The sequence below is a fragment of the Zea mays genome, chromosome 6 (genome assembly GCF_902167145.1).
Source record: "Zea mays cultivar B73 chromosome 6, Zm-B73-REFERENCE-NAM-5.0, whole genome shotgun sequence".
NCBI classification, from domain to species: Eukaryota; Viridiplantae; Streptophyta; class Magnoliopsida; order Poales; family Poaceae; genus Zea; species Zea mays.
Genome location: NC_050101.1, coordinates 46073679 through 46096690, shown reverse-complemented (window position 1 = coordinate 46096690; position 23012 = coordinate 46073679). Strand labels below are relative to the sequence as shown.

Below are 23012 nucleotides of genomic sequence, written 5' to 3'. Positions count from 1 at the left end.
AGGAGGAGCCGGGAGAGACATAAACTGAACAACAAACACCGAGCAAAGAACACATCCTATTCACAGCTCGACACAAGCCGCCGCCAGGAAACCATACGCGTCCATCAATGCACAACGCCCGCCTAGGACTTGTTTGGTTACGTCTGGATCAAAAAGGATTAAAAGGGATTTAAATTTATTTCTAGTCAAAATTAAATAGAAGGGTATTGAATTCCTCAATTCTCTTTAATCCAGACCCAACCGAATAAACCCTACGCGGCGGCGAAGTTGATGCTCCTTTGTCCTGGTAGCGCGAGCATGACGCTGTGGAAGTCCCTCGAGGGCGAGGTAAACACTGACATCTGTGGGAAGGGCAGAGGACGAGACGGGAGGCGGAGGAGCTGAGGGGAATGCTTTTAAAGAAACGGTGGTGCTAACTTATCCAATAATATACATAGAAATTATCGTATTTTTGTTCTTCTTATTCGAATGGAAGGTTATCTGGTTGTTTAGGGTAAGACGTGGGGAAGAAAAACAGACCTACACGTTCGCATGTGAGACACGATGGTGGAAACTCGTACTTTTAAGGAGTAGATAGATATAGATATTATGTGAGCAAGTCGGGTTACCGCAAACATATAAAATAAGCTAGTCCTTTTTTAAAAAAAACATGTAAAAATTAGTCTGTTCATAAGTTTACGGACAATCCACCTTCCATTTCTTGCGGGATGACTGTTTTGTGAGAAAGATTAGGAAAGAGAAGGTGTGACATAGATAACAATAACAATAAAAAAAGTTTTTTTATAAATAAATGGTTGTGCATTAATACGGTTTCCATATATTATATATAGACTTTGCTTAAACGAGATTTTTATTCAAACATTGTTATAATTTCACATTATGGGTCTGTTTGGTTAGGCTGTGGCTGTGAAAAAACCTGTTATGGTCTGTGAGCTGCGAAAAAAGCTGTTACGGGCTGTCAGCTGTTAAAAAGCTAAAACCGTTTGGTGTAAACCACTAACAGCCGTTAAAAGTTCTTCGATATATGTTTTCACAATTCCATCTAAAAGCCACTAAAAGAAGGTATATGGGTGCTTTCAGTTTTGCACTACGAAAAGCCGGCATTTAGAAAAAGTTGTTTCCTGGATCCATCCCTTTGGTTTGACTTTTGGCTTTTATGGGGCAAAAGCCAGAACCAAAAGCCAAAACAAACACACCATATATATATATCATCTCTCCTTCGTACAACACATCTAGACTTTTGGTGTTGTGGTTGATGATGTCTCCTTTTGATTCAAGTGGTGTAGGTTGAAATCTTGTTGCCCATGCATATGCGTCTTTTTTGTGTTATTTTCCGGCGCATGAGGGTGGGAGCAACTTCCAGCTTTTATGGCGCGAGGCGGGAAGGGGGCACTCGGGGTTAGGCTGACTCCAATCTCCAACAATGCACTAAACACCACCCCCTCTCATGTGCGTGTACGAATATGGTGAAGTGGTGTCCAACGCCGTCCCTCGAAGCCCCCTCATGAGTCGCGAGGGTGACCATGCCTGCGCTTGTTGTGGAAGAGGGAGATCTAATCCCCCTTTCGTTAATCAACGCTTTTAACCGTGAAATTAATTTATTTCAAGTTTAATTAATTGATAATAATGTGTATTACGATACTACAAATATGCTAGTGTTTTCTAAAACTCTAAAAACGGATGTATAAAAGACAAATATTTCATTTAAAGGGTAAGAGGGAGCTGAATAGAGAGAATGGCTAGAGAGGAGGAGAAATAGGGGGAAGGATATTGAGGGAGAGGTATTTAAATATGAATAGAAAGTACGAATGGAGGGATTTAGGAGGAAAAATGGTTGGAGACAGCCTTATTTTCCAGCACGAGGGTGGGAGCGACGCATGTCCAATCATCGCAAATGTATAATTTGGTCCTTACAACTAAATTCTTTTTATACCCATTAGATGATAGTAGTTAGCTAGGTACATAACAAATATTAGATAGACATCTAATTGATATTATTAGATTGTTGGCCTAGCTAGTAGCTAATAGTTAATATTATGTGATAATTGTTATTTAGAGGTCCAACTAATAATTAGTCGGACAGTACCTTCCCCTTAACTAATAGTTAGACTTAGCCTCTATTTATTTGAACAAACATGTTTTTTTTTGTTTAGCTTCCATCAAGTTAAAAAGATTCTAAAAGTTGAGTTTCTATATAAAGAAAAAAAAACTGGTTTCGTTGGTTTTTAGCTTTCTGAGTTCACCAAACTAATTTCAAAATCACTATTGGTTCCTCAGAATTTAAAGCAAGTCTGACAATAGCTTTTTAAGAAAAGCTCTAAGGGCCAGACGTAGGCCGAATATTTAGCCCAAAAAACTTCGGAACAAATCCTGCCACCGGCTGAAAGGCCCAAATCAATAAAGCCACTGCCATCCAGCCCAGTAAGTTCTGACCTTTTGAACAAAAAAAAGACCCATCTCCTCTACGTCCTCTGCTCCAGCCGCCACGAGCAGCCGTGCGTTTTGCGGCTGCGAGCTGCCGATCTCCGCCGTCGATGCCGACTGCCGAGCAGCCGCAGCCCCCTGCGACCGTGAGTCTGCCGTCCATGGAGTCAGTCACCTCGGCAACATGAGAATCGGTGCACCTGCGACCCAGCGTCAGCGGCGCGCGATCAAAGCAAGCAGGCAAGCATGCGCCCGTACATCCCCAAACCCACCTTCGCATTCTGCCACTCCCTACTCGCCTCCCGCCTCCTCCCCTCTGCCGCCTCCCCAACCGCACCGCTCCTCCCCATCCAAGCCCTCCTCGTCACCGCCGGCCTGCTCCCGCGCCACCCGGACCTCGCTCTGCTCGCGCTCAACTCGCTGCTCCACGCGCTCTCCCGCCGCGCCGCGCGCCCGGCCCACCCGCGCCTCGCGCTCCGCCTCCTCCGCCTCATGCTCTCTCCCGCCACGCCCCCGGCGCTCCCCGCTCCGGACCACCTCTCCTTCCCTTTCGCGCTCTCCGCCGCCGCCGCGCTCGACGCCAACCCGTCCTCCTCCGCCGCCGCCGGGACCGCACCTGGGCCGCAGCTCCACGCGCTGCTCGTCAGGAACGCGCTGTTCCCGGCCGACCACTACGTCACTACGGCGCTGCTCCAGCTGTACTCGCCCCGCCCGGACCTCGCGCGGAGGGTGTTCGACGAGCTGCCGCGGCGGGAGGCGATCCACTACGACCTGCTCATCGGCTCGTACGCGCGCGCGGGGGCGCCCGCCGAGGGTCTCTCGGTGTTCCGGACCATGCTCGACGACGACGGGGTGACCCCGGACGCGGTCGTGCTGACGACGGCCGTGGCGGCGTGCGCGCAGGCGGGGGCGCTGGACCTCGGCGCGTGGGTGCATCGTTACGTGGAGCGCGCCGCGCCGGGGCTCCTCGCCGACGCCTTCCTCGGGTCCGCGCTCATCGGCATGTACGCCAAGTGCGGGTGCCTGGAGGAGGCCGTGCGGGTGTTCGACGGCATGCCCGAGCGGAACGCGTACGTATGGGCGACCATGGTAGGCGCGCTCGCGGTGCACGGGATGGCAGCGGAAGCTGTCGCGTGCCTGGAGAGGATGGCGCGGGAGGACGGGGTGCGGCCCGACGGCGTGGCGGTGCTCGGGGCGCTGTCCGCGTGCGCGCACGCCGGGGACGTCGAGGAAGGGCTGCGGCTTCTTGGGGAGATGCGGCCCCGGTACGGCGTCGTGCCCGGGCACGAGCACTACAGCTGCGCGGTCGACATGCTCTGCCGGGTCGGGCGGCTGGAGGACGCGGTGGGGCTCGTCAAGATCATGCCGATGGCCCCGCTCGCGTCCGTGTGGGGATCCGTGCTCGCCGGCTGCCGGAGCCACGGCAACGTCGAGCTGGCGGAGGTGGCGGCGCGCGAGCTCGAGAGGCTAGGTGGCTCCGCCGATGAGGGCGTGTACGTGCAGCTGTCCAACATCTACCTCGACGCCAACCGCAAGGATGACGCGCGTCGGGTGCGGAAGCTGATCGGCGGCCGGGGGATCAAGAAGCTCCCCGCGTATAGCGCGTTAGAGGTGGACGGCGAGGTGAGCTCGTTCGTCGCCGACGACCAAGCGCACCCGCGGCGCTTCGAGATCTGGGAGGTGCTCCGGCTGCTAGCCGACCAGATGGCGCAGAAACCAAACGAAGAAGAATCTGTCGAGCTCATTTGCGTGCTCGCAGGGATGTAAACGGAGAAAGCTGCTGATACTTTGCCTATGTGCCGTTTATATTCAAGAAATCAGGACATTACAATTCATTGTCATTTGGTCCGGGCTTCGGCGGTAGCAACCCGGCGCTGGTCGCGACGCCGCCCCTGCAACATGGTGCCATGGCATTGTATTGTGGTTTGGCATGGGGTTTCCCGACAGATTCTGCAAGCTCCCTTTTTCACACCTACTCAATGGTCACAAACAATCTTCGAAGAGCTCATCACAATGGTGAACATGGAATGAATTATTGGTTCATCCTGCATCCGTTTGCACAGACGAGAGTGGCTGGCTACGATGCTCAGGTTCCGTATAAGGATCGTGGTATAAGGATCGTGGCATGGACATACCGTTGACGCCGATCCGAGCGCCAAACACTACGATGAGAACCGGCAGCGGTGCTCTCTGCACAAGCACGGACGGTCCGCGGAAGGGGTCGGACGTTCTGCGACCTAGAGCAGGGCTTAGGTTTCCTACCTGACAAGCCGGACAGTCCGCGCCTATAGGCTGGACGGTCCGCGCGTGCGCAGGGGCGACGAGGTTCGCCGGCGGCGTCTGGATCTCGCTCCTGGGAGGGACCCCGTCGGGGAGGAGAGATCATAGGTGTTGTCTAGGCTCGGCAGACCGACCTAGACAACTCTAATCAATATAGAGTCGAAGAGAAGCGGAGAATCTGGGGATTGAAAGACTAAACTAGAACTACTCCTAAATTTACAAGATAAAATGTGAATTATATTGATTGTAGGTTTGATTGATTATCTTTAATCGGTCGTATTCCTCTATATTTATAGAGCAGGGGGCTGGACCCGTTACAAACAAATCTCCTGAGTTAATTCCACGAATCTAGCCAACAACCATAGCAAGAAACTTGGAACCCTAATTGGCTCGGCGCGCGCGCGGACCGTCCGGATCACCAGTGCGGACCGTCCGGCCGCCTAATTTGGTGCCCAACATATGCCCCTGCCTTTTGGAGCTAAGCGAACCAAAAGCAACTAACACGATCGACCACATCGGTTTCCTTAAGCATTTTACCACATACTAGGATAATGCTGCTTGAGAAAACACCCATTTAACGCCTTGGACAAGTCTTTGTCTTGTAATGTTTGCAACAAGTAGGCGTTACCGGACATCACTTGCGTGACTCTGTAAGGGCCTTCCCAACTTGGCGACCACTTTCTAAACTTCCGGTTTTTGCTCCTCAGAGGCAGAACAGTCTTCCATACCAGGTCCCCTACCTGGAACGATTTAGCCTTGACCTTCTTGTTGTAAGCTTAGGCGACCATGATCTTGTCCTTTTGTATTTCTCCTAAGGCTGTCAATCTCTTGTCTGTCACTTTATCAATATTGTCCATAATTGAATTATAATAATCACCGACAGTCAGATCATTTTGCTTGGCGAACCTACAACATTTAAAGTTATCTCTATATGTAACACTACTTCCTGCCCATATACAAGCTCAAACGGAGATACTTTAGTAGCAAGGTGTTTAGATATTCTTTGAGCCCATAAAGCTTCGGACAAAATCTTATGCCAATGCTTAGGATGATCAGATATCTTCTTTTTTATCAGGCGAATCAATGTCCTATTACTAGACTCGGCCTGTCCATTGGCCTAAGCATAATACTGAGATGAATTGAGTAACTTAATTCTATATAATTAAGTAAACTCACGTACCTCCTTTGACATAAAAGAAGCCCATTGGTCTATAGTCAAAGTCTGGGGAATGCCGAATCTCTGAATAATATGCTCAGTTATGAACTCAATTACCTCCCTGTGTGTCATGTTCTTCAGCAACGGCTTCAGTCCATTTAGTAAAGTAGTCAGTGGCAACTAATACGAACCGATGTCCTTTTGATGATAAAGGATGAATTTCTTCTATAAAGTCCAATCTCCATCCTCTGAAAGGCCAAGACTTGATGATAGGATGTAATTCTGCTGCAGGGACCAACTGTAAGTTGCCGATTTTTTGACATACTTGACATCCTTTGTTGTACTAGAAACAATCAGCTATCATGTTAGGCCAATAGAAGCCAGACCTTCGCAACAACCACTTCATGTTTGGAGCCGATTGATGGATACCACAAATCCCTTCATGTACTTTGTCCATGGCTAATATAGCATCACCTAGGCCCAAGCATTTAAGCAGGACGTCGTTGACTGTTCGGTGGTAGAGTTCATCACTCATTAAAACATACTTGAAAGTTGTATGCCGAGCGTTCCTATCCGTCATAACACTGGGATTTCGTAGATAATTAATTATGTGTGTCCTCCAATCGCTTGCATCAGCTTCACTACCAGCTGAATCAATCAGGAGAACTTTCCTAGCAACCCCGGACGGTCCGAAGCCCTCACCCGGACGGTCCGCGACCTAGGGAATTGGCCCTGTATCGGTTATCAGATTTTCGGTGTTGTGAAATTTCCCTCGCTTTATCCGATAACCTGATGCATCTTGTGCCAAATTTTTAGCTCTGTGATTCTCAACTCTAGAGATGTGTCGAATGTTGAATTCGTCAAAAGAATGAATTGTGCCCCAACATTTTTCAAGGTAACTGTTTAGAGTACCATCAAAACATTGATACTCTTCTAATACTTGTTGAACAACCAACTAAGAATCACCAAATGCCCTCACATGTTTTACTCCCATACAACTTAAGAGCTCTAAGCCGAACAAAAGGGCCTCATATTCGGCTTGATCGTTAGTGTAATAAGTTTTTAATCGGCTAGAGAAGTCGAAAGAGACATTACTTGGTGAAACAAGCACGATGTCAATTCCTTGTCCTTCATTGCAAACCGATCCATCAAATATAAAATCCAGGGAGTAACAGTGAGATATGATATGTCTAGTTTATGAGTATCATCAATCCGATGTTCTACAATAAAGTCTGCTACGACCTGGCCTTTCATAGATTTCAATGGTTCATAAGCCAAGTCATATTCTATGAGTGCATAAGCCCATTTACCAATTCTACCACTCATAATCGGGTTTTGCAACATGTATTTGATCACATCGGTTTGACCGGAAACGGTGCAATGACTAGACAACAAATAGCATCTACACTTGGTGCATGCATAAAACAGGCATAAGCATAACTTCTCGATGAAAGTGTACATTGTTTCATCATCCACCAGCCTCCGAATTAGGTAGGTTGCCACATGCTCCTTTTCTTCGGTCTCTTGCGTCAGAACAGCTCCAATAACTTTATCTTTGGCTACAATGTATAATCTGGATGGTACTCCTACCCGTGGCGCTTTTAACACAGGAGCCAAAGACAAATACTTTCTAATGAGATCAAACGCTTCCTGCTGTTCTGTCCCCAGGTGAATTCGACATCATTTTAAGCCGAAGGATAGGAGTGGAGGCATTAACCATCCCGGCTAGGTTAGAAATAAACCTCCGTTAATAATTTACCTTGCTGAGGAATGTTGGGAACTTGTTCTCAAATGCTATGAGTTAAGAACAAGGCAACACAAAATGTTAATGGTCAAAGACCTTCGTCTTTCAAAGCATTATCTCCCTTAAGATATAATGATCTTCAGACGAATGTTATGAAGGACATACCTTCATCATCTCAGTATGTAATAATGAAAGTATAAACATATGAAACATAGAAAATAACATGAACAATCACATTAAATCGTCAGATTATTTATATTCTTATTATCTAATCATGAACAAACATTAATGACAGTAAATTACATTTGTACCTTCGGCTTGATAGAAGGTATGAATCCAAGAGTGACATGCGAGTGAATACAAGCCAGCGTGGACAGTACGGGGGTACTGTTCATCTATTTATAGGCACGGGACGTAGCCCGGACAAAATTACGTTTGTGTCCTTGATAACTAATCATAACCATGACACAAGTTATCATGGACTAAACGGTCTTTTACTCTTTAAGTCGGTGCTTCCCTTCGTCTCAAGGCGCGTCGTCATGCCGAAGCTCCCTGGATTGTAGCTTCGGTATATATCTTCGTGTTGTGTCTGCTTGCATATCACCCTGCCGAAGGTGTTTTTGCTTGGAGGACCTTCGGCGAAGAAGAAGGCCCCCAATAGTAGCCCCTTCGCGGTGCTAGATCGTTTTTCGTAACGAGCTCGATCCGTGAAAAATCTCAAAGGCTTCGGAATGCCGAAGGTCCGAAAACACCTTCCCTGAGCTCGTTGCCGAGAAATGATTAAAATACTCCAAGCATCGGGTGGTCCACCATTCAGCGAATACAAGCGATCTGGCGATTCCCCTTCCAAGCGCCGAGTGGTCCACCTTCAGCGGGTGCAAGCGATTTGGCGGTTCACCTTCCCACCTGCATCACTATATAAACAGACGGGTTGGTGAAGAGTTACCACATCATTCATTGCCATTGCACTGTTGTGCTGTTAAAAAATTTAACCATAGCCGAAGCTTTTTCACTGCGCTCTCAAGCGAACACTTCATCATTTAGAGTTAACTTTGTCAAAAAAGAGAGCTTCATCAAAACTGCAAAAAGAAACATCAACTTCGTTAAAACCGAAAAAACCCATCAGATGGCTAGAGTGCGTTCGACTGCAAGGGTGACTCGTGAAGGAGAAGAGACCGAGGCCACCGGGACAACACCAATTTCCGAAGTGATGAAACAATAAGGTCTAGTTGTGATGAAGGGAAAAACTGACGAAGGTATTGCTGTTACCGAAGCTGAACAGACCGTTGTTGAAGAAGAAGATATTGAAGAGGATGAAGAAGATTATAGTATTATGATCCCATCAAAACGCAGCCATCTAGATTTTGAGAAATCTACTGTGTCTGAAGCTGACATGCCCATGATGATGAAGCTAGGCTACTTTGGGGAAGCTGAAAGGAAACTTGTCTGATTTGCTGGAGAAGAAACCACCCCAGCGCCGAAGGATGATGAAGTAGTGGTTTTCAAGAGTTTTTTCAGAGTAGGACTGCGACTTCCTCTGAACGAGATGATAGGGGAAGTCCTAAAAAATTTCGAAATATATCTTCATCAGCTAACTCCGAACGCCATTGTTAGGCTTAGTGTCTTCATCTGGGCCCTTCGAAGCCAAGGGATGAACCCAGATGCCGAAGCATTCTGCCGATTGCATGAGTTGTACTACCAGACGAAGGCCAGGGCAGACAGTCTGCATGAAAATTTTGGCTGCTACAATTTTGCGTATCGCAAGGATACAAAGGCTCCAGTCCTTAGTTATCGCACCAAATGGCCAACCGGCTAGAAAGGTGAATGGTTTTACATCAAGGCTAATGAGAAGAAGAGAGGGAAACTGATGACAATGGTCATGTGCCCGATGTCCTTAAACTTTGGAATGACCAGGCCCCTGTGCAACATGTAGCTAGGGTCAGCATGCCAGCTGGCCAAGGTGGAATTCAGAGTGGTGGCTAAACAAATCGGCACCAGGGACTTGGTGCAGGAATACCTAGCCAACCGGACGTATCCAACTTCTTGTGACTGGGGATGCCGAAGATGAAGGGAACAAAGAATAAATATGAACTTGTTCAATTACCTTATCGCTTCAAATTTGAAAAACAGTTCAAGCAACATTGCCAAGAATGGCTAGAAATGATTGAAACTATGTGTAATGAAATACTGGGAAACTATACTAAAAAAATAAGACCAATTGATGACAGCAGCCTTCGGCACCCGGCCAAAACGAAGGTTAAACCGGGTGATGGGTGCTCTAAATTTGAATACCCTGATTATGAGCGGCTTAGCAAGGGTGCCAAAGGGGCAAAAAGGAAAAGAATTGTCAGCGTCTTGAACAGACAAGCTGCCAGAATGGTGAAGGAAGATGAGAAAATTTTAAAGAAGAGAAAATCTAGTCCTGAGCCGAAGGTGGCAGCTTTGAGGAAAAGAAAAGCTACAACTCCAGAGCCGAAGGTGACTAAGGTAGAAAAGGAGACTCCTTCGACACCTCCTGCTGCCGAAGTGGCAGAAATTTTAAAGGTAATGACTGAATCTCTACCTATCTGAGAGCACCTAGAGGGGGGGGGGTGAATAGGTGATCCTGTAAAACTTGAAACTTAATGCCACAAAACTTGATTAGAAGTTAGCATAATAATGCCAAGTGGCTAGAGAGGAGTCTCAACAAAACACAATAACCACAAAGATATCAACACAGAGATGGCACAGTGGTTTATCCCGTGGTTCGACCAAGACCAACGCTTGCCTACTCCACGTTGTGGCGTCCCAACGGACGAGGGTTGCAATCAACCCCTCTCAAGCGATCCAAAGACCCACTTGAATACCACGGTGTTTTGCTTTGCTTTTCTATATCCCGTTTGCGAGGAATCTCCACAACTTGGAGCCTCTCGCCCTTACACTTTGATGTTCACAAAGAAGCACGGAGTAAGGGAGGGATGAGCAACTCACACAAGACACAAAAATCACAGCAAATACGCACACACAAGACCCAGACTTGAGCTCAAAAGACTATCACGAGGTTCTCACTAGAATGGAGCTCAAATCACTAAGAATGTCGAACAAGTGCGCAAGAATGAAGTGTGAGTGATCAATAATGCTCTAAGGATGCTTGGTGTTCTCCTCCATGCGCCTAGGGGCCCCTTTTATAGCCCCAAGGCAGCTAGGAGCCGTTGAGAGCATTCCAGGAAGGCAGATCTTGCCTTCTGTCGCCTAGCGCACCGGACAGTCCAGTGCACCACCGGACACTGTCCGGTGCGGATTTCTTTCCTTATTTGGCGAAGCCGACCGTTGAAGATTCAGAGCCGTTGGCGCACCGGACACTGTCCGGTGCACACCAGACAGTCTGGTGCCCCCTTCTAGCCGTTGGCTCGGCCACGTGTCCAGCGCAGATCGCGCGGCCGACCGTTGGCCCGGCCGACCGTTGGCTCACCGGACAGTCCGGTGCACCACCGGACAGTCCGGTGATTTATAGCCGTACACCGCCGTCGAAGTCCCGAGAGCAGCAAGTTCGCCAGAGCCAGCCTGGCGCACCGGACACAGTCCGGTGCACCCAGACCGAGCAGACTTTGGCTGTACAAAGCCATCTCTTTTCCAATTCGTTTTTTCTATTTCCAGCACTTAGACACAGAGCATTAGTCTTCAAAACAATGTACTAAGTCTTAGAAACATACCTTTACTCTTGATTTGCACTTTGTCCAACATTTGGCATATATTTTCACTTAAGCACTTGTGTTGGCACTCAATCACCAAAATACTTAGAAATGGCCAAGGGCACATTTCCCTTTCAATCTCCCCCTTTTTGGTGATTTATGCCAACACAACAAAAAGCAACTAATAGAAGTGCAACATCAATACAAATGAGAACTCAAAGTTGTTTTGATTCAAATTTGGCATATATGGATCACTCTTTGCCACCACTTGGTTTGTTTTTGCAAATCAAACTCAATTTCCTATCTCTAAGTCAAATTCACTTGTAGAGACATAAAGAGAGGTATTCCAAGAGAAATTGATCAAGGATTTCAAAAACTCCCCCTTTTTCCCATAATCAACATTTCTCCCCACAAGAGGCCAACTTTTGACAAGATAGACAATAAGAGAGTTTTGACAAACCAAAAGCTCTATTCTACTATTTTCAAAATTTCTCAAGTGGTAGCTGATCCATTTATTGCTTTGGCCTTATTTTCTCCCCCTTTGGCATCAAGCACCAAAACGGGATCAATTTTGGCCCTTTAACCCCATTGCCTAACCAAAATCTTCAAATAAGAATACAAAGGCAATAAGAGTACATGAGATGAACTTGGAATAAGTTACCCTCTCATCGGAGTACAGTGGAAGTCTTTCATGGTCCAAGTCCACCTTTTCCCTTTCAAACCTCCTTTGAGACTAAATCAAGCAAACTCAAGCACACGGTTAGTCTCAAAGGGTCAAGTTGTAGCACAACTCCCCCTAAATATGTGCATCACTTGCAAAAGGACTTGTGAGGTCCTAGGGAGTGTTTGTACAACTTGAGCACCACAAGTAAACAACAAAATGCATAAGGAACATGATCAAGGCATAAACACATGTATGCTATAAATCAATCCAAGTTCCGCGAATCTAGGACATTTAGCTCATTACGCAGCCTACAAAAGGTCTTCTCATCTAAAGGCTTAGTGAAGATATCGGCTAGCTGGTTCTCGGTGCTAACATAAAACACTTCGATATCTCCCTTTTGCTGGTGGTCTCTCAAAAAGTGATGCCGGATGTCAATGTGCTTTGTGCGGCTGTGCTCAACAGGATTTTCCGCTATGCGGATGGCACTCTCATTGTCACATAGGAGTGGGACTTTGCTCAAATTGTAGCCAAAGTCCCGGAGGGTTTGCCTCATCCAAAGTAGTTGCGCGCAACACTGTCCTGTGGCAACATACTCGGCCTCAGCGGTGGATAGGGCAACGAAAGTTTGTTTCATAGAATTCCATGACACCAGGGACCTTCCTAAGAATTGGCACGTCCCCGATGTACTCTTCCTATCGACCTTACATCCAGCATAGTCGGAGTCTGAATATCCAATCAAGTCAAAGTTAGACCCCTTTGGATACCAGATCCCGAAGCAAGGCGTAGCGACTAAATATCTAAGAATTCGCTTCACGGCCACTAAGTGACACTCCCTTGGATCGGATTGAAATCTAGCACACATGCATACGCTAAGCATAATATCTGGTCTACTAGCACATAAATAAAGCAAAAAACCTATCATAGACCGGTATGCTTTTTGATCAACAGACTTACCTCCTTTGTTGAGGTCGGTGTGTCCATTGGTTCCCATCGGAGTCTTCGCGGGCTTGGCGTCCTTCATCCCAAACCGCTTTAGCAAATCTTGCGTGTACTTCGTTTGGGAGATGAAAGTGCCGTCCTTGAGTTGCTTCACTTGGAACCCAAGGAAGTAGTTCAACTCGCCCATCATCGACATCTCAAATTTCTGCGTCATCACCCTGCTAAACTCTTCACAAGACTTTTGATTAGTAGAACCAAATATTATGTCATCGACATAAATTTGGCACACAAATAAATCACCATCACAAGTCTTAGTGAATAAAGTTGGATCAGCTTTCCCAACCTTGAAAGCATTAGCAATTAAAAAGTCTCTAAGGCATTCATACCATGCTCTTGGGGCTTGCTTAAGTCCATAGAGCGCCTTAGAGAGCTTACACACGTGGTCGGGGTACCGTTCATCCTCGAAGCCAGGGGGTTGCTCTACGTACACCTCTTCCTTGATTGGCCCGTTGAGGAAGGCGCTCTTCACATCCATTTGGAACAACCTGAAAGAATCGTGAGCGGCATATGCTAGCAATATACGAATAGACTCTAGCCTAGCCACAGGAGCAAAAGTCTCCTCAAAGTCCAAACCTGCGACTTGGGCATAACCTTTTGCCACAAGTCGAGCCTTGTTCCTCGTCACCACCCCGTGCTCGTCCTGTTTGTTGCGGAACACCCACTTGGTTCCCACAACATTTTTTCTTTGGACGAGGCACCAGTGTCCAAACTTCATTCCTCTTGAAATTATTGAGCTCCTCCTGCATGGCCAACACCCAGTCCGGATCTAGCAAGGCCTCTTCTACCCTGAAAGGCTCAATAGAAGAGACAAAGGAGTAATGCTCACAAAAATTAACTAATCTAGAACGAGTAGTTACTCCCTTGCTAATGTCACCCAAAATTTGGTCGACGGGATGATTCCTTTGAATCGTCGCTCGAACTTGGGTTGGAGGTGTCGGTTGTGCTTCTTCCTGCATTACATGGTCATCTTGTGCTCCCCCTTGATCACACGCCTCTTCTTGATGAACCTATTCATCGTCTTGAGTTTGGGGATGCACCATTGTTGAGGAAGAAGGTTGATCTTGCTCCTCGAGTTCCTGTGGTCGCACATCGCCAATCGCCATGGTGCGTATTGCGTCCGTCGGAACGTCTCCTTCATCTACATCATCAAGACCAACAACTTGCTCTCTTGGAGAGCCATTAGTCTCATCAAATACAACGTTGCTAGAGACTTCAACCAAACCCGATGATTTGTTGAAGACCCTATACGCCTTTGTATTTGAGTCATAACCTAACAAAAACCCTTCTACAGCTTTGGGAGCAAACTTAGAATTTCTACCTTTCTTTACTAGAATGTAACATTTGCTCCCAAATACACGAAAGTAAGATACATTGGGTTTGTTATCGGTTAGAAGCTCATACGAAGTCTTCTTGAGGAGGCGGTGAAGGTAGACCCGGTTGATGGCGTGGCAAGCCGTGTTCATGGCTTCCGACCAAAATCGCTCGGGGGTTTTGAACTCTCCAAGCATCGTCCTCGCCATGTCTATGAGCGTCCTGTTCTTCCTCTCTACCACACCATTTTGCTGTGGTGTGTAGGGAGCGGAGAACTCGTGCTTGATCCCGTCCTCCTCAAGGAACTCCTCCACTTGAAGGTTCTTGAACTCGGACCCGTTGTCGCTCCTTATCTTCTTCACCTTGAGCTCAAACTCATTTTGAGCTCTCCTGAGGAAGCGCTTGAGGGTCCCTTGGGTTTCAGATTTATCCTGCAAAAAGAATACCCAAGTGAAGCGGGAAAAATCATCAACTATAACAAGACCATACTTACTTCCTCCTATGCTTAGATAGGCGACGGGTCCGAAGAGGTCCATATGAAGCATCTCCAAAGGTCTTGATGTGGTCATCACATTTTTGGGATGATGAGAGCTTCCCACCTGTTTACCTGCTTGACAAACTAACCCTTTCACCTTGCCTTGGTTCCCATCACCGAATATTATTGAATCTTGGGGATCCTTGTTCTTGACGTAGGAAGAGAACATCCTCTTTTCCCCCGTCATGTGGTTTGTGCATCCGCTGTCGATAATCCAGCTTGAGCCCCCGGATGCATAAACCTGCAAGGCAAATTTAGGCTTGGGTCTTAGGTACCCAACTCATGTTGGGTCCTACAAGGTTAGTTACAATAGTCTTAGGGACCCAAATGCAAGTTTTGTCTCCCTTACATTTGGCCCCTAACTTCTTAGCAATTACCTTCTTACCCTTTCTACAAATAGCAAAGGAAACATTGCAAGCATAATAAATTGTAGATGGTTCATTCATTACTTTCCTAGGAACATGAACAACATTTTTTCTAGGCATAGCATTTTTCCTAGCAACATTTCTATCATGCATAATAGAAGAACTAGAAGCAACCATGGCATGAGAATCAAAAGCATCATAACTTCTAAAAGCATTCCTAGAGTGTCTCCTATCATGATACATGAAAGCATGGTTCTTATGAGCACTACTAGCCATAGGGGCCTTCCCTTTCTCCTTGGCGGAGATGGAAACCTTATGGCTTGTTAAGTTCTTGACCTCTCTCTTGAAGCCAAGACCATCCTTAATTGAGGGGTGTCTACCAATCGTGTAGGCATCCCTTACAAATTTTATTTTATCAATTTCACTTTTCCTAGTCTTAAGTTGGGCATTAAGACTAGCCACTTCATCATTTAATCTAGAAATTGTAGCTAGGTGTTTGCTACAAGCATCAATATTAAAATCTTTACACCTATTGCAAATTACAACATTTTCTACACAAGATGTTGATTTACTAGCTATTTCTAACTTAGCATTCAATTCATCATTTATGCTCCTTAAGCTAGAAATTGTCTCATGGCAAGTAGATAGTTCACAAGAAAGCATTTCATTCCTTTTAACTTCTAAAGCATGAGATTTTTGTGCCTCGACAAATTTATCATGTTCTTCATACAACAAATCCTCTTGCTTTTCTAATAACCTATTCTTATCATTCAAGGCATCAATTGATTCATTAATTTTATCAACCTTGTTTCTATCTAGGCCCTTGAATAAACATGAATAATCTATTTCATCATCATCACTAGACTCGTCCTCACTTGAAGAAGCATAAGTAGTATTTCGAGTACATACCTTCTTCTCCTTCGCCATGAGGCATGTGTGACGCTCGTTTGGGAAGAGGGCCGATTTGTTGAGGGCGGTGGCGGCGAGTCCTTCATTGTCGGAGTCGGACGACGAACAATCCGAATCCCACTCCTTGCCAAGGTGTGCCTCGCCCTTAGCCTTCTTGTAAGCTTTCTTCTTCTCCCTTTTGTTCCCTTGTTCCTGGTCACTATCATTATCGGGACAATTAGCGATAAAATGACCAATCTTACCACATTTGAAGCATGAGCGCTTCCCCTTTGTCTTGGTCTTGCTTGGCTGCCCCTTGCGACCCTTTAGCGCCGTCTTGAAGCGCTTGATGATGAGGGCCATCTCTTCATCATTGAGCCCCGCCGCCTCAACTTGCGCCACCTTGCTCCTCGTTGCCTTGAGAGCAATAGTTTGAGGCTCTTGGATTGGTCCATTTAGTGCATCGTCGACGTATCTTGCCTCCTTGATCATCATCCGCCCGCTTACAAATTTCCCAAGAATTTCTTCGGGCGACATCTTGGTGTACCTAGGATTCTCACGAATATTGTTCACAAGATGTGGATCAAGAACAGTAAAGGACCTTAGCATTAGGCGGACAACGTCGTGGTCCGTCCATCGCGTGCTTCCGTAGCTCCTTATTTTGTTGACGAGGGTCTTGAGCCGGTTGTACGTTTGGGTTGGCTCCTCGCCCCTTATCATCGCGAATCTCCCGAGTTCGCCCTCCACCAACTCCATCTTGGTGAGCATGGTGACGTTGTTCCCCTCATGAGAGATCTTGAGGGTGTCCCAGATCTGCTTGGCATTGTCCAAGCCGCTCACCTTATGATACTCGTCCCTGCACAAAGAGGATAACAACACAGTAGTAGCTTGTGCATTTTTATGAATCTGTTCATTGATAAACATAGGACTATCCGAGCTATCAAATTTCATTCCACTCTCTACTATCTCCCATATGCTAGGATGGAGAGAGAACAAGTGACTACGCATTTTGTGGCTCCAAAATCCGTAGTCCTCTCCATCAAAGTGAGGAGGTTTACCAAGTGGAATGGAGAGCAAATGAGCATTTGTACTTTGCGGAATACGAGAGTAATCGAAAGAAAAGTTTGAATTGACCATTTTCTTTTTCTCGTAGTCGTAGTCGTCCTTTTGGGAAGAAGAGGACTCGTCGCTGTCGTCGTAGTAGACGATCTCCTTGATGCGCCTCGTCTTCTTCTTCTTCCCATCTTTTTGTTTGTGGCCCGAGCCCGAGTCGGTAGGCTTGTCGTCTTTTGGCTCGTTGATGAAGGACTCCTTCTCTTTATCATTGATCACAATTCCCTTCCCCTTAGGATCCATCTCTTCGAGCGATTAGTCCCTTTCTTGAAGAGAACGACTCTGATACCAATTGAGAGCACCTAGAGGGGGGGTGAATAGGTGATCCTGTAAAACTTGAAACTTAATGCCACAAAACTTGATTAGAAGTTAGCACAATAATGGCAAGTGGCTAGAGAGGAGTCTTAACAAAACACAATAACCACAAAGATATCAACACAGAGATGGCACAATGGTTTATCCCGTGGTTCGGCCAAGACCAACGCTTGCCTACTCCACATTGTGGCGTCCCAACGGACGAGGGTTGCAATCAACCCCTCTCAAGCGGTCCAAAGACCCACTTGAATACCACGGTGTTTTGCTTTGCTTTTCTATATCCCGTTTGCGAGGAATCTCCACAACTTGGAGCTTCTCGCCCTTACACTTTGATGTTCACAAAGAAGCACGGAGTAAGGGAGGGATGAGCAACTCACACAAGACACAAAAATCACAGCAAATACGCACACACAAGACCCAGACTTGAGCTTAAAAGACTATCACGAGGTTCTCACTAGAACGGAGCTCAAATCACTAAGAATGTCGAACAAGTGCGCAAGAATGAAGTGTGAGTGATCAATAATGCTCTAAGGATGCTTGGTGTTCTCCTCCATGCGCCTAGGGGCCCCTTTTATAGCCCCAAGGCAGCTAGGAGCCGTTGAGAGCATTCCAGGAAGGCAGATCTTGCCTTCTGTCGCCTGGCGCACCGGACAGTCCGGTGCACCACCGGACACTGTCCGGTGCGGATTTCTTTCCTTATTTGGCGAAGCCGACCGTTGAAGATTCAGAGCCATTGGCGCACCGGACACTGTCTGGTGCACACCGGACAGTCCGGTGCCCCCTTCTAGCCGTTGGCTCGGCCACGTGTCCAGCGCAGATCGCGCGGCCGACCGTTGGCCCAGCCGACCGTTGGCTCACCGGACAGTCCGGTGCACCACCGGACAGTCCGGTGATTTATAGCCGTACACCGCTGTCGAAGTCCCGAGAGCAGCAAGTTTGCCAGAGCCAGCCTGGCACACCGGACACAGTCCGGTGCACCACCGGACAGTCCGGTGCACCCAGACCGAGCAGACTTTGGCTGTACAAAGCCATCTCTTTTCCAATTCGTTTTTTCTGTTTCCAGCACTTAGACACAGAGCATTTGTCTTCAAAACAATGTACTAAGTCTTAGAAACATACCTTTACTCTTGATTTGCACTTTGTCCAACATTTGGCATATATTTTCACTTAAGCACTTGTGTTGGCACTCAATCACCAAAATACTTAGAAATGGCCCAAGGACACATTTCCCTTTCACTATCAAGCTGCTAAGTCCTCTGGGACCGGAACTGACAAAGCTTTTACAGAAGAAGGACGAGCCTTCAGCTACAAAAAAGGTGGATGGGCAGAAAAAGCGAAGGATCGGCACCGTAATGGAAGCCATTGAACGGACACTACCATCGGCCCTGGCCACTGCCGAAGCAAACATTTCTGCCGAAGCTGCAGCTGCCACCGAAGCTACCAACTTGGAGAGCACACTATCTGGAATTGATAAATTGCTATCGGGTATGCCTACAGAAGAAACAGTTGTGGCTGCAGAAAGGGTCATGGCCCCAGTGCCTGACAAAGGAAAGAAAATTGTCGATGCTACTTCGGAGGAAAAAGACTTCGACCTTCGGAACCTGGTCGGGCAAGAACTATCTGAGGCCAAAAAGAAGGAGCTATAGGAATATGGCATTTCCTGTGGCTACCAACCAGGAGCCATGCTCTTTGGTGGGATCGATAAAGAGGCCTTAGGATGCGTTCGCGACCGCACCGGGGCGAAGATAATCGACACTCTATCAAAGAGTGTCGGTTTTCCGAACCTCGAAGCCGATATTAGCAGCTACCGTCGACAACATATCATCGACAGTTTGTTTTATTCCAACTTCAAGGTAAAATTCTTGTGATGAAGCAAAATTTTTCTTTTTTATTTTTGCGATGAAGCAAATTTGCTGATGAAGGTTTATTTCTACAGAGTATGTTGCTAAGCAAAGCACTGCAAATGCAGCAAGACCTCGAAGATAAAAACAACGAAATTATAATTGAGGGTTTATAAAACAAAATTAAAGAGTATGAAGCTTCCCTTGAGAAGAAAGATTTCCTGCTCCAAGCAATGGAGGGTTCCCTTGTAGAAGCACAAGCAGAAAATACTACATTAAACGGGAAACTTCTCCAAAAATCAGAGAGCTTCGAACAAGAGAAAAAAAACTTGCAGACAAAATATGAAGCTAAAGTTGTCAAAAATACGAAGCTGCAGCAATCTTCGAAAGAGCTTCGGAACATGTGTTTGGGTTTTGGCAGCCGTTGTGTACAGCGATTGAAAAAGGTTTTGAACTCGGTTGGAGCCAGTGATGAAAAATTTAACCCTTCGGCCGAAAATATATCAAGCACCTTTGAACACATTGAAGGCGAAGTCGAGGCGCTTGATGAAGTAATAGCGGGGCACGGTGACTTCTATGCCCTGCTAGCTTCTCGCGGCACAACTGCAGCATTTCTGAAAGCCGGCTACGCACGTGAAGATTGTGAATAGACCAACCTTCAACCTATCTTCAACAGCTTTGGTTGATATTCTCAGCGAAGCCCGAAGCATAGGGAGCAGATTTATAACACAAATTTGGGCGAAGGGTGGTCGGGATTTGGCTGGCGACGAGGCCCGAAGCTTGCTTAAGTAGGTATGAAACTTATACCTGTTGCTTACATTTTCTTGTAATTACTTTTTACCTTATACTACTTTGTTGTGTGTAGGATGATGATGCTGAAGATTGATAGTCTGAAGCACATTCTGAAGGCTGAAGCTATTTTTAGGCCTGCCTGCATAAAGCTTAGAAGCATTTTGTATTATCTTTGTAAAAAACATTGTAATCGATAATTGATCATTTGTATATTTATCCATACCTTGTAATATATTTTTACCTTTTCATCCATGTGTAAATTGCTTTGCTGTGGACGAAACTTGTATATTTTGAGCCGAAGGCGAAAAACACCTTCCCTTCTTTTCGTTCACAACGAAGCATATCTTTGCTTCTTCGTGCTCATCGAAGCATTGATATCAAAGCTGAAGTATTTCTATTTGTGTTCATGTTATGATGATGATGACCCTATGAATGTCTACATGAATGTTTATGAATGCAATGAATGATGTAATGTAATGTGCAAGTGAATGTCCCGAACGCACACACGAAACCACACCCAGACTCTGCATCCCCTTAGGAACGACTTTTGAGCTTCTTCACCTTCTATTTAGGTGGCATTTAAGTTTTGCATCCCCTTAGGAACGACTTTTTAACTTCTTCACCTTCTATTTCGGTGGTATTTGGCTCTGCATTCCCTTTGGAACGACTTTTGAGCAGAAAACTTACTCTGTGCTCCCTTAGGAACGACTTTTTTGCAGCTTCATTATGCCTTTGGCTCTACATTCCCTTAGGAACGACTTTTGAGCAGAAAACTTACGATGCGCTCCCTTAGGAATGACTTTTTTGCAGCTTCGTCATGCTCTACATCCCCTTGGGGACGTCTTTTGAGCTTCTCCCTGTTTTTCTTTTTTGCACTCGATGGTGCAGACTCAGATTTTACATGTTACATCTTTGGGGGATTTGGCCCTCGTAGGGCTAAATAAGAATGAAAAATTACAAGCTATGGCCCCATTAAAAACCTTTCTCCCCTCTTGAAAGGAAAAGGGTGCCATAGAAAAAATGAAAAAAAAGATTACATCAGATTACACATAGTATCGCCGAAGCTCATCCGCATTCCAAGATCTAGGTATATCGTTGCGGTCCATATCCTTCAATCTATAAGAACCGGGTCTTGACGAAGATACTACCAGAAAAGGACCTTCCCACTTCAATTGCAACTTGCCCACTGTATCTGGGTTGGCCACTCTCCGAAGCACCAGATGCCCTGGCTTGATGTTTTTCAATCGAACTTTTCTATCACGCCACTTTATTGTTTCGGCCTGATATTTATTGATGTGTTCTATAGCCTGAAGTCTGGTCCATTCTATAGTATCTTTTGTTACTTGATAATCAGCTTCGTCTTTTACCGAAGCTATTGTTCTTATTGACCCTGTCTTTGCTTCTTCTCGAGTTATTGCTTCGTCACCGAATAAGAGCTTGAAGGGTGTAAATCCTGTTGACCTTGACGCAGTTGTGTAGTGGCTCCACACCACTTTAATCAGCTCATCTAGCCACTTTCCTCTAGGTTGGTTGAAGATTAGCTTCATTACTCCTGTCATTATAATGCCATTTGCTCTTTCTACCAGCCCATTTGATTCTGGATGCCTAACTGATGCAAAATGAATCTTCGTACCAATTTGGTCACAAAAATCTTTGAATGCTTAGACATCAAATTGTGTACCATTGTCCACAGTTATTGCCTTCGGCACACTGAAGCGACAAATAATATTTTGCCAAAAGAATTTTTGGACCGTGACCGAAGTTATTGTAGCTAAGGGCTTTGCCTTGATCCACTTGGAAAAATATTCTACTGCCACTACAACATACTTCAAGTTGCCTTGTGCTGGTGGGAGTGGACCCAACAAATCTAGGCCCCATCTTTGCAATGGCCAGGTTGGCTACATTAACTGAGTTAGCGACGAAGGTTGTTTCTGGTCTCTTGCACATTTTTGTCAATTTTCGCACTTCTGAACCAGATCTGCTGCATCCGAAGCTGCCTTCGGCCAATAAAAACCTTGTCTAAAAACTTTTCCCAGCAAAGGCCTAGACCCAATGTGAGATCCACACAAACCTGCATGTATTTCATTCATTAGCTCTATAGCTTCGGTTTTGGATAAACACTTGAGAAGTGGAGAGCAGACTCCATGTTTGTATAACTCCCCTTCTATTATGACATATGGTCTTGTCCTTGCTTCCATTCTTTTGTTATAAACTTCATCATCCGAAAGGCAGTTACCCTGGAGAAAAGAAATGATTTCAGTCCTCCAATCTTCACTATGTACATGTGATATTGCAAGCACTGCTCTCTCCAGAAGTTCGACCGAAGGTGCTTTTTATTGTTTCAAAGAATACTTCCGAAGGTAAAGGGAGCCCCTGTGCTGCTGACTTAGCTAGTAGATCTGCATGTTCATTTTCCCCTCTTGGAATATTTTTTACAGAAAAACCTTCGAAGGAAGCCTCCAACCTTCGGACTATGTCCAAATATTTTTCAAGCTTCGGATCCCTTGCCTTGCTGCTTTTATCTACATGACCAGCAATGACCTAAGAATCAATTTTGATGACTGCTCTTCTTATTCCCATTGCTTTTAGCTTCCGAAGCCCCAATAGAAGGGCTTCGTACTCAGCAATGTTATTTGTACAACTAAAGTCCAGTTTTGTTGCATAACAAGTTCTGACTTTAGAGAGCGCTACTAGAACAGCAGCCGCTCCTGCGCCGAAGGTTCCCCAAGAACCATCACAGAAGACTGTCCAGGCTTCGGCGTCTTTTGTTACTTCTTCTCCCTGAGCCCCTAGCGTCCAATCAGCAATGAAATCCGCTAATGCCTGGGACTGAATTAAGGATCTGTGTACATAATCAATAGAGAATTCATTGAGCTCGGTAGCCCATTTTCCGATCCTCCTAGTAGCTTCTCTA

At 46.1% G+C, this 23012-nt stretch overlaps 1 protein-coding gene across 1 annotated transcript; it reads left to right on the top strand.

Annotated features, from left to right (window-relative positions):
• Positions 1-2486: 2486 nt before the first annotated feature.
• Positions 2487-4264, top strand: LOC100382022 (Putative pentatricopeptide repeat-containing protein). Its single transcript, NM_001174787.1, has one exon. It carries the CDS (start codon positions 2671-2673, stop codon positions 4189-4191), a length of 1521 nt encoding a protein of 506 aa, NP_001168258.1. The 5' UTR covers positions 2487-2670; the 3' UTR covers positions 4192-4264.
• Positions 4265-23012: the final 18748 nt, after the last annotated feature.